The sequence below is a fragment of the Bos indicus x Bos taurus genome, chromosome 6, assembly GCF_003369695.1.
Source record: "Bos indicus x Bos taurus breed Angus x Brahman F1 hybrid chromosome 6, Bos_hybrid_MaternalHap_v2.0, whole genome shotgun sequence".
In the NCBI taxonomy this organism is placed as follows: Eukaryota; Metazoa; Chordata; class Mammalia; order Artiodactyla; family Bovidae; genus Bos; species Bos indicus x Bos taurus.
Window position 1 is genome coordinate 83,279,418 of NC_040081.1, and position 12,480 is coordinate 83,291,897.

Sequence of the window (12,480 nt, forward strand, 5' to 3'; positions counted from 1 at the left end):
CTGCCACTCCTACTCTCCTTCCCATTACACCAAGTTTTGTTAAGATAGTGCAGATTTCAAACTATCATTGCAAAAATTCTTACTTAGTACTTATAAATCCTCAATTATACTAGCATTAAGTAGTAGACACAACCTCAGGTGTGAGCAATGAGACACCCCTTCCCTAGGATACAGGTAGAACCTATAATATACTCAAGTGAATACGGCAAAAGCAATGGGAAGTCACTCCTGTGACTATATCATGGTTCTACACATTAAGACACTATCTAGCAGAAGCAGAGAATAATTATTCCTTGCTCACTTTGAAGAAGCAAGCTGCCACACTGAGAAAAGAGTCTATGAAAAGGATCATGTGGCAACGAACTGCAGGTGACCTCTAGAAATTAAGAGTAGAGGCCCATGGCTCACAGACACCAAGAAAACAGGTATCTCAGCCCTACAATTCCAAGGACCTGAATTCTCCTAACAACCGCATGAGCTTGAAAGAGGAGCTTGAGCTCAGATAAGACCATGGTCCAGGCTGACACTTTTGACTGAAGCCTGTGAAACGCTTTTAAAAAGAACCCAGCTAATTTGTACCTGAACTCCTGTCCCATGGAAACCACAGGATAACAAACATTGTCTGAACCACTAAATCTATAGTAATTTGGTACATGGCAGCAGAAAATGTATACGTTATTTAAATTTAACCCTACGTTAAGAATCATTCCTCTCTCCTCTCTTTGAATTCAGTCCTGATTTATATGCTGCTGCTGCTGCTGCTAAGTCGCTTCAGTCGTGTCCGACTCTGTGTGACTCCATAGACGGCAGCCCACCAGGCTCCCCCGACCCTGGGATTCTCCAGGCAAGAACACTGGAGTGGGTTGCCATTTCCTTCTCCAATGCATGAAAGTGAAAAGTGAAAGTGAAGGCGCTCAGTCATGTCCAACTATTAGCGATGCCACGGACTGCAGCCCACCAGGCTCTTCCGTCCATGGGATTTTCCAGGCAAGAGTACTGGAGTGGGGTGCCATTGCCTTCCCTGGATTTATATGCTACTTGGTTAAATAACCTTACATGGCTATTTTCCATGGAGGATGACAATCTTGCATTATGTGCAAAATAGATTCAGTTATCAAAAGGAAAGATATCTTGGCTAGTTATAACATGGACTGTAATACATTTCTGAAAGTAGGCTATTTTATTTTTCCAGAGTTACACAGATGAATAATACTAGTCTTTTTTTTTTCCTCCTTTATATGTAACTTCTGTCTGGAAGCTTTCCTCTATCCTTGAAATTTAGAATTTTATTCAATTCTGTCTAGAGGTGTATATTCTTCATTACTTTTTACTGCCAGCTGATAAACTCTCTCAAATTGCAGATCAAGCCTATCTTTATTCCAGGAAAGTTTTAAGTAGTATTTTAATTTTTCTTTTTTCTGAAAATTCTATTATTTGCATTTTTTATATGTTGTCTCCATGTTATTTCCCTTGCCTATTTTTTCCTCATGGTTTCAATCTCTTTTGTATTTCTGTTCCGATAAATTTCCTCCATGTCAACACCAGCTACTAATTTAGCACTCAACAGTATTCATCTTTATTTATCAGTTGATGTACTGATTTTTTAAACTGAAAAATTATGCTTTACCAACCAGAAAGCCTTCTGTAATATAAATAAATTTCTGAAAATACTCATATTTGCTACATTGTTAAAACTGTTATTTATCTACAAAGCTTTTGGCTTACTAGAATTTGTCTACTGTTGATTTTTCTCTCTTGTTGCTGCAGACCCTCTCAGGGACATTTTTATTTCTCTTTGCCTACTCTGACTCACAGCATATTCCACTCCAAGTCAAGCAAGTGTGTGTGTGTGTGTGCATGCATGCACTTAGTTGTGTCTGACTCTTTGTGACCTCATGGACTGCAGCCCACCAGGCTCCTCTGTCCATGACATTTTCCGGGCAAGAATACTAGAGTGGATTGACATCTCCTACTCCGGGGGATCTTCCCAACCGGGAGATAGAAGCCTCATCTTTTGAGACATCTGCAGTGGCAGATGGATTCTTCTGCAGTGGATTCTTCACCACTGCATCACCTAGGAAGCTAAGCATTAAACATTGAGAGCTACAGCAGTCGCTCTTCACATGGACCCACAAAATACTAACTGACAAGATGTGAGGTTCTAGTGGAAGCAATTAGAGAAAGCTTCATCCCTATAGGTTCTCATCAAGTATAAATGCAGAAGCCTTAAGTAGGGAGAAAAATAAAAAGCCACTCCAATTCTGCAAACATGAGAGGTCACATGAATCTTAATCCCCAAGTGGGCCTCTCCATGGGTTCCTTACTCCTGGCTTACTTATCCTAGTTACTGTTTTGTTTAGGTGTGAGCTGGAAAAAAATGAGAGAAGTTGTCATAGATGCCATCTACCCAGAAGTTACATTTTATAGAATTCTCTACCCTAGCTTCTTACATTAGGTAAGATCAGCTCCCTACTACTGGGCAATGAGTGAGTGGATTACAAGATTTATAAATGGACAATAAAGAAACTATGGCATGTGATGATTTATCATGAATTAATGAAATGAAATATGAAGTTTTACATTACCTGACAATTAATCCAAATAATATTCCCCCACTTGAGAAAAAATTAAACTATATTTAGAAAAAGAGGTTTTATAATAATATGAAAATATTTAGGGAAAAATAATCTTACCTAATTTGTGATGCATCTTGCTCTCTGGTGTTGAATCAGATATTTCTCCCCTTAAATCATCTGTAAATTACAAAAGAAATATCATGAGCAATGGCTCCTAATTTCATGTTGAGTTAAAGTATATACTAGGTAAACTTCAGAATAAACATTAAAAAAAAAATTCAACCCAACAATACATTTTATTACTCCCTTTGCTTTCCACTGCTGAGAAGGAAAAGCCTAATGAAACCAGAATAACATGTGTACAGGTTTTGTTACAATGATTATATCTTAAGAGGATAATGGTTACAAGTAAAAAAAACAAACAGGTTTTAAATTGCTTGTGGACTTCAAGTGAAATAAACCACTGGGTGGATAAAAATGCTGGGTGTGATTATGAACAACTGCTGAGTTAATAATGCAATCTATGATTCTTAAAGTTCTAAAACAGCACAAGTGTACTGAATTTAGTTGGCAGGGTGACAATTAGGTCAAGGGTTCTCAGTTTTAGTGTGGCAAATAGCATCTAAACATAGCAGTCATTAATTCTTTTCCTTTATCAACAAGCAAAGTTTAATTGTCTTCTCCTTGAAACTCCACTGGCCTCAGTGAGTTGCTTGACTAATGAAATGCAGCAGAAGTGACATTCTGGGACTTTGAAGGCTAATTCCTCAGGAGACATTCAGGTTCCACCTGGATCTCTTGGAACTTCAGTCTGGGGAAAGACAGTCACCATTATGAAGACTGACTATCCCAAGACTGCCGTGCTGTGAGGAAACCCAAAACAATCATGTGGAAAGGCCAAGTGGAGGAAAAGAGATGCTTGGCCAACCCTCAGTTATTTCAGCCACCCTAGCTGAGTACCAAATATATAAGTAAATAAGTGGACTTCCAGCCCAGCTGATCTTTCAAATGACTCCAGCCCCAGTGGCTTGCATCTAACTATAAATGTATGAAAGAGCCAAAATGAGAATCGCCCAGCTAAGTCACCCCACAGAACTATGAGAGGTAAATCGTTAAACTAAGGCACTAAGATTTGGACAGTAAGTTATGCATCAATCTGAAACTGTAACACTGAACATACAATGAACTACCAGAGATTTTTAATACAATTTTTATATAGCATACATTTCCTGAAAAGCAGGTCTAAGCTTTCATTTTATTCCCAGCTAAAGAGTAGAAGGCTTCTTTTTGGGGATCATGAAAATGTTCTAATATTTACTGGGTTTTTTGCCTTTTTTTTTTTTTTTGCATGTGTGCTCTGTCATGCCCACCTCTTTACAACCTTATGGACTGTAGCCCATCAGGCTTCTCTGTCCATGGGATTTCCCAGGCAAGAATACTGGAATGGGTTGCCATTTCCTTCTCTAGGGGAAATTCCTGACCCAGGGATCAAACTCGCATTTCCTGCATCTCCTACATCCACAGGCAGATTCTTTACCACTGAGCCATCAGGGGAGTCCAAATCTACTGTGGTGATAGTTATAAATTACTGAATTATATATACTATAAATGGATTAACTGTATGGTATGTGAAGTATATCTTAATAAGGGAGCCCTATCTTAATAAAGCCACAAGGGAAGCCCTATCATAATAAAGCTATTACCAAAAAGAAAAAAGAAAACCCAGTCTCCCATGTAATTCCTACTAGAACAAGTAGAAATCTAGTAATTGTTGGAAATTTACTAAAGCAGTTTGCCTTGGAGGCAGCTGTTGGGGCCAGAGAAGGAGCAAAGCAAATGAGCAAATATACTGAAGATAATGGGAGTCAGGCTTCTCAGTATCTCTGAGAAAGGGTTTATTAAAATGGAAAAGGAAAAGTCAAATGTGTTGGACTGGAATTGGAGGTACTGATGTGCATGCCTGGTTTTTAAATACAGACACACCTCAGAGATATTGAAAGTGTGCTTCCAGTGAGTGCACGCTTAGTGACTCAGTCCTGTCCGACTTTTTGCGACTCCATGGACTGTAGCCCATCAGGCTCCTCTGTCCATGGAATTCTCCAGGCAAGAGTACTGGAGTGGGTTGCCATATCCTTCTCCAGGGGATCTCCCCGACCAAGGGACTGGACCCTCATCTCTTGCATCTTCTGCATTGGCATGCGGATTCTTTACCACCCAGCCACTGCAATAAAACAAATTTGGCAATAAAACGAGTCACATGAATTTTTTGTTTCCCAATACATTATGTTTACACTATTTTTCCCCAATATTTGTTTCCCAATACACTATATTTGTTTCCCAATACATTATGTTTACACTATAATGTAGTCTGTTAAGTCTGTAAAGTGTTATATCTAAAAAAAGTCAATGTATTTTAAATACCTTATTGCTAAAAAAGTGTTAAACATCATCCTGAGTCCTCAGTAAGTAAGAATTTTTTACAATAGTAACAAAGACCACTGATCACGGATCACCATAATAATAATGAAATATCGCATGAATTATCAAAATGTGACACAGATACACTAAGTGAACAAATGCCACTGGAAAAATGGTTCCAATAGACTTGTTTGATATGCAGTTGCCATAAAACCTCAATTTGCAAAAAATGCAAAATCCGTGAAGCACAATGAAACCAAAGAGCAGTAGAGCCAGAGACTGCCTGAATAAATACAAAAAAGATATAGATGCTTATGTATGTACAGTGTACATATATGTGTGTGTATCTATTGCCTATCTCAGTCCACTGAGAGCCTAGAAGCAGTAATATCCCAGTAACAATGAGCACACCTGGTACCCAGATCTAAGTTTCTAAATATCATCCCTCCACCAGGTTCCTTTGGAGAAATAACTGATTCCAGAGTAGAGACAGGGAAAAGAGTCTGGAACACCGTATGCTAAAAAATAAAAGCATTAAAAAAAAATAATAAAAACATAACAAAAGATCACAAGGACCAGCTGAAAGGATGCTTCCTCCTAGCCAAATCTGGTACAAGTTGAGTACAAGAACAAATGATAAAGATTACAAACCACTGAATAAAATACGACTGAGCGACTTCACTTTCACTTTTCACCAAAGAGAAAAACCCTATCTAAGTGGAGAAAGCTGGAAGACAGTATCTTGAACAGGTTATGAAGATTAAAATCATCAGTAGAAGATAGGTCAGCACTGCTGCTGCTGCTGCTAAGTCACTTCAGTTGTGTCCAACTCTGTGCAACCCCATAGATGGCAGCCCACCAGGCTCCACCGTCCCTGGGATTCTCCAGGCAAGAACAATGGAGTGGGTTGCCATTTCCTTCTCCAATGCATGAAAGTGAAAAGTGAAAGTGAAGTCGCTCAGTCGTGTCTGACTTTTCATGACCCCATGGATTGCAGCCTGCCAGGCTCCTCCATCCATGGGATTTTCCAGGCAAAAGAGTACTGGAGTAGGTTGCCATTGCCTTCTCTGGAGTCATCACTATATACCTCCTAACATGATGCACAAAAGCATCATTTCTGTAGCATTTCTGTCAAATATGCATGGCTCACATCTGATCATGAAGGAGTGTCAGACAGACTCTGGTTGAAGGTCAGAGAAGGCAATGGCAACCCACTCCAGTACTCTTGCCTGGAAAATACCATGGATGGAGGAGCCTGGTAGGCTTCAGTCCATGGGGTCTCAAAGAGTCGGACACGACTGAGCGACTGACTTCACTTTCACTTTTCACTTTCATGCATTGGAGAAGGAAATGGCAACCCACTCCAGTGTTCTTGCCTGGAGAATCCCAGGGACAGGGGAGCCTGGTGGGCTGTCGTCTATGGGGTCGCACAGAGTCGGACATGACTGAAACGACTTAGCAGCAGCAGCAGGTTGAAGGTCATGCTAAAGAATGAAAAGCTTGTACTCTTTAAAAAGTGTCAAGGTCAGGAAAAAAGAAGCCTAAAGAACTATATCTTAAGGAAACCAAAGGGACATGAAATCTAAACAACCCATGATCCTAGAATGGATCCTGACCAGAGAGAAAAAGGAATACTGATTAAACTCCTGATGAAATCTGCATGGACTCAATGAAGGAAGACTAGTGTCATATTAACGGTGATTTTCTGACTTGGATCACTGAAGAGTGATTATGTTCTTGTCTTATATCATGTCTGCATACTCATACATAATAACATGTATGTGTCTTGCTCCCAAACAGTCCAGAGAAAGACTATAAACATATATAAACATGTATGTAGAGGTGACAGAGAGGAAGATGAAACAAATATAAAATGTTGACAACTGTGGAATCTGGATGAAGAGGATATGGTATTTGAGTAGATCTGAAATTATTTCCCAAAAAAGTATAAGAGAAAAAAAAACAGAGGCAATTCCAGAATTTCAAAGACTAACAAAGCCTAATAAGCATGAAAATGAAAGAAACAGGTTATCTACAAATGAAAAAAGAAGTAAGGCTGATTTAAAATATCTACTCATAAGCATTAGCTATCATGAGGGGAAAAGAGCAATAGCCAAACAGCTTAAAGGAAAAAAGACTGACTCAAGACTCACTATTTGACTAGTTGTTTGTTGTATTAAAAAAATAAAATTTCTGAGTGCTTGCCTGCTAGCACATGTGAGACTGTCTACCAACTTTACAAAGAAGTAACAAAGAATATTCATTAAACATTTATTAAAGGAAAAAAATACTAACAGAAAAAAAGTTAAGTAAAAGGAAGAATGAAAATCTAAGAAACAACAAACTAAAAGAAAGCAGGGAAGCCCAATGTTAATATTGAAAAACAAAAAGACTACAAAGTACACTGAAATGTACATGGCAATGACTGCAGGAAATGCCAGAGACATACAGACCATTGCAAAGGAAAGACTCTGGCAGTCCTTAATGGACCTCACAAGTGGTAAGGATACAAAGAATAAGAGTAATATAAAACACAGAATGTCCATATTTAAGATCCAATTGTTCTCTGCCCTAATCTGCCCCTTTTCTGCTGCTGCTAAGTCGCTTCAGTCGTGTCCGACTCTGTGAGACCCCATAGACAGCAGCCCACCAGGCTCCCCAATCCCTGGGATTCTCTAGGCAAGAATACTGGAGTGGATTGCCATTTCCTTCTCCAGTGCATGAAAGTGAAAAGTAAAAGTGAAGTCGCTCAGTCGTGTCCGACTCTTAACGACCCCATGGACTGCAGCCTACCAGGCTCCTCCATCCATGGTATTTTCCAGGCAAGAGTACTGGAGTGGGGTGCCATTGCCCCTTCTCTAGTGGTCTCCAAATCAAGAAATGATGTCTTTTTTTCAGGGGTCCAGGCTCAAAAATTTAAAGTTCTTTATCCTTGACACCTCACTTTCTTATACACCCTACATCCCATCCATCAGGAAATCATGTTGACTCTACCACCAAAAATACCTAAAATCATACTTCTGCTCTCTCCACCTTCCACTGCTACCACCCTAGTCCAAGCTACCACCTCACACAGGAATTACAAGTTTCACCAACTGGTCTTCCTACTTCCAACCTTACACCTGACTCCTTGAATTCATTAGTTCACCCCTAACATGTAGTCTCGCAGAAGACAATGGCACCCCACTCCAGTACTCTTGCCTGGAAAATCCCATGGATGGAGGAGCCTGGTAGGCTTCAGTCCATGGGGTCTCAAAGAGTCGGACATGACTGAGCGACTTCACTTTTACTTTTCACTTTCATGCATTGGAGAAGGAAATGGCAACCCACGCCAGTGTTCTTGCCTGGAGAATCCCAGGGACGGGGGAGCCTGGTGGGCTGCAGTCCATGGGGTTGCACAGAGTCGGATACGACTGAAGTGACTTAGCAGCAGCAGCAGCAGCAACACGTAGTCTACAGCAGCCACAATGATTGCTTATAGGTTAGTCACGTCTCTCCTCTGCTCAAAATCCTCCAGTGGCTTCCCACACTCCTGCATAAAGCCCAAATCCTTATGGTAGTCTTTAACATTGTGTAAGATCTTTCATTCTTATTCCCTCTGTGACATCATCTCCTACTACTCTCTCCTTTCATTGTCTTCCTCCTCCCCCTCCTTCCCAGCCTCCTTGGTGTTTTTCAATCAGAATTGAGTCTTTACCACATCAAAACCTTTGCCCTTATCTTCTATCTGCATGGAGCGCTATTTCCCCATACAGCTGCATCATTTGATTTCTCACCTTTCTCATATCTCTGCTCAAATTATCACTTCTTCAGTAAGACTTTTTCTGCCCATCTACCTAAAAATCTAACTCCTATTTTCTACTCCAAAAATCTGTACTTTATTTTCTTACTCTCAGTATCCCAACAAACCACAAATTTTGATATCTTTTTCCCATAGAAGAATGTACAGTAAGTATTCCATAATATTCCATAAATATTTAAGAATTTCAAGTATTTAATATTCAAAGTATACTAAAATATATATTCATTTACATTAATAATGAGTGTATACACATATTTTCATCCACATCTGTACACAAAAAGGGGCTTCCCAGGTGGTGCTAGTGGTAAAGAACCCTCCTGCCAATGCAGGAGACATAACAGATGCGGGTTCAATCCCTGGGTTGGGAAGATGCCCTGGGAGAGGGCAAGGCAACCCACTCCAGTATTCTTGCCTGGAGAATCCACAGACAGAGAAGCCTAGTGGGCTACAGTCCAAAAAGTCACAAAGAATCAGACACAACTGAAGACTTAGCACACATGCGTGTACACAAAAAGTAGTAATATCTTTTTTAAGCATCCACAGAAGAATTATGAAATTCTTCCATGAGTTATGTGTTCTAAGCATATTCAAAGAATTAATAATACAGGCCAAAGTTATCTAGAACAGTGAATCAAAACTAGAAACTATAAACAACAACAACAAAAAAAACAAAACACAACTTCTTAGGATAACAGTGAACACTGCATATTCAACATATACCAGTATTAAATCTAGGCAGAGGACCCTTAGTGGTGATCCAGTGGTTCAGAATCTGCCTTCCTAGGCAGGGGATACAGGTTCAAACCCTGGTCAGAGATCTAAGATACCATATATTGCAAAGCAACAAGCCTTCACAACCCAACTACTGAGCCCATGGGTCACAACCAGAGATCATGTTCCACAACAAAAGATCACCCATGACTTGAAGATCCAACGTGCCGCAACTAAGGCTCGACAAAGCCAAATAAAATAATATATTAAAAAAGAAACTAAGCAAAGAATGTATATTCATCTTTGGATCAATTCATATGATGAGAATTGCTATCACCATTTTATAAATAAGGAAGCTGAAGCTAAGAACACTTAAAAACCTTACTCAACATCGCTAACTGGTAAAGCTAGACTCACTTCCAGGTTCCTGACTATGGAGACCAAGCTCTTGATGAATGTACTCTTTTAAAAAACATTTCGGTCAAAGAAAAATCACCACTGAAATTTAGAGTATACAATAGTAAAAACACTCTATTAAAAAAAAATTTTTTTTAACTAAAACTATACTCCAGAAAATGCAAACTCTTTACCAAATAAAAAGTAGAAAAATAAATATAAAAAGCATTCCACTTAGTAGAGAAAAATAATAAAAGTAAATCTAAACAGAGGGAGAAAAAACTATTTAAAAGGAAAAAGAATTAGTGAAGTAGGAAAGAAAAAAAAAGTATAATATATCATATGTCAAGCACATTCTTTAGGGGCATAAAAAATTATAAAACTATAAAGAGGCATTTTTAAAACTTCAACATTTAGCTTCAGTAATCATCAATATATGGCGAATCTTGCTTCATTTATACTCTTATCAGCCTGACATTTTAAACTACTGGAGTAGGCACCTTAAATGCCAATTATATTATGTCCTACTTCAAAGAAAGGACCGTCACTCATCTTACTCTTTCTTTTTATCTTTCCCTCCCTCCCTCTCGCACCCAGTTGTAAGGTTTTACAAATCTCTAACCATAAAATAAGGCTCTTAAGGGTAGGTCAATACATTTTTGCCATAAAAATGTCAATGGTGATAATTTAAATGAAACACAGCACAGGGACTTCCCTGGTGGTTAGTGGCTAAGAGTCCAGCTTCCAATCCAAGGTGCCCAGCTTCAATCCCAGGTCAGGGAACTAGATCTCACATACTGCAACTAAGTGTTCACGTGCTGCAACTAAGACCCAGTTCAGCCACATAAATAAATAAAAGATATTAAAAAAAAAAACACAGTACACCTTACTCCATATTTATAATGCTATAAAAATCAAGACAGTAGAAAATAAATCATAACTTACTCAAATTTTCCTGAACTACATTATCATCCACATCTGAATTGTTCTTTCCAGACGTTAAATAATTCTTGAGCCGAAAAGGTCCACTTAAGGAAAAAAAGGAAACCACAAAATTTGTGCTTTTGTAATGTAGCTATTTAATATAGCTATCTTTATGGTCATTTTTCTCCTAAAACTGCAAAATGTTTTGTTTCTTATAATACCATTAGTGATGTTAAAGGACGTTAAGAGTATACCTACTTGATTCATAAAACAAAAAGTTTAAAAATCTACAATTTAATCCCACATTTGATTTAAACACAGTAACACTGAATTTTACAACCTTTATACTAACTCATGAGTCAGAGTTACACATTTAAGTTAGCTCAATAACACACTTTGATAAAAATCAAATCATTAGAAATAAATCAGCTTATCTTAATTTTTTTTAAAACTACCGGCAAAAACAAGTAATTGAAAATTGTTCAGAAATGACTTGGTTTATCCCAGTCCTAGATCCTCATCCTCCTATTATGAACCCAGGACAGGCCTAGTAGTCAAGAGCTTTCAAACAGTAAAGAAATCTTAGTTATCCCTTTAAAGTCTGAAAATCTGCTATAATTTACCATTCCTTCATTTTGAAAAAGCGTTTATGACTTCAGATATTATGAGTAGGGTAATTTGGTTTACTCGCTGAGTATGCTCTCTTTAAACATACATCGACAAATTCTTAGATAATGCTTCTTTCAAAAAGTATAGCCCAATTCTAACTCCCTTCTGAGTATGACATAGACTGAGTGACTTGTTTCTAAACAGAATAAAATCCAAGACTTCAAAGACTAGGTCATTAAAAGACTATGACCTCTGTCACAGCCACACTTTCACTTGGATCATCTGCTTTGTGGGAAGCCAGCTGCCTTATTGAATAAACCAATGGAGACAGCCACATGACAAACAAACTCTAGCCTCCAGCTAATAACCTGTGAGCAAGCCACTCAATAAGTAGATCCTCTATGCTCTAAACAGGCAAAGGACTGCAAACTAGATAGATATCTTGATTGCTATACCTCATAAGAATCCCTGAGCCAGAACTAGCCAGCTAAGTCACTCTCAGATTTCTACCACAGAAACTGTGAAACAATGTTTGCAAGGCACTAACAAAATTAAAATGAACCTTTGGGAGTAATTTCTTACAGTCAATGGGTAACAAATATAGTGAGTAAATCCTATTATCCTTAGGACACATGCATACCTTCCTTCCAAAATTGAAGTCCCAGGCTCTCCAGAATCCAAGTTAGACTTTGCTGGTGTCGTGCATGTATATACACTCTTTTGAGACTTTCGATGAACATTTTGTGCAGCCATAGTATCTTGATTCTTTGAGCTTCCTGTATCGCTATGAAAATGAAAAGTCTGTAATTGTTCACATTTCTTCAAAAATTAGTTCTTCCATAAACATAACACAGGTGGGCAGACAATACAATACTCACAAATATCAAGTAATCTTGTTCAGGTCCTAAAACTTAACTAGTCCAGGAAGGAAATCTGATTTTAGAATCTACTAAAAGCTTTAATTTAAAAAATTCTGATAAAAGAAATGATAAAGACCTAACCTAACTAAGATAGAAGTTACTTCTGCTACTGCTGCTGCTGCTG

At 38.4% G+C, this 12,480-nt stretch overlaps 1 protein-coding gene across 5 annotated transcripts in view; it reads right to left on the bottom strand.

The window, feature by feature from the left end:
• Positions 1-12,480, bottom strand: part of CENPC (centromere protein C) — a 93,775-nt gene that overhangs the window by 16,913 nt on the left and 64,382 nt on the right. For all 5 annotated transcript variants that reach the window (XM_027544627.1, XM_027544632.1, XM_027544631.1 and 2 more), the window contains exons 11-13: positions 12,077-12,220; positions 10,849-10,931; positions 2,694-2,753 (exon numbers count right to left, since the gene is read on the bottom strand). In XM_027544627.1, the coding sequence (XP_027400428.1) occupies positions 2,694-2,753; positions 10,849-10,931; positions 12,077-12,220 (287 nt within the window). The remainder of the gene's footprint in view (positions 1-2,693; positions 2,754-10,848; positions 10,932-12,076; positions 12,221-12,480) is intronic.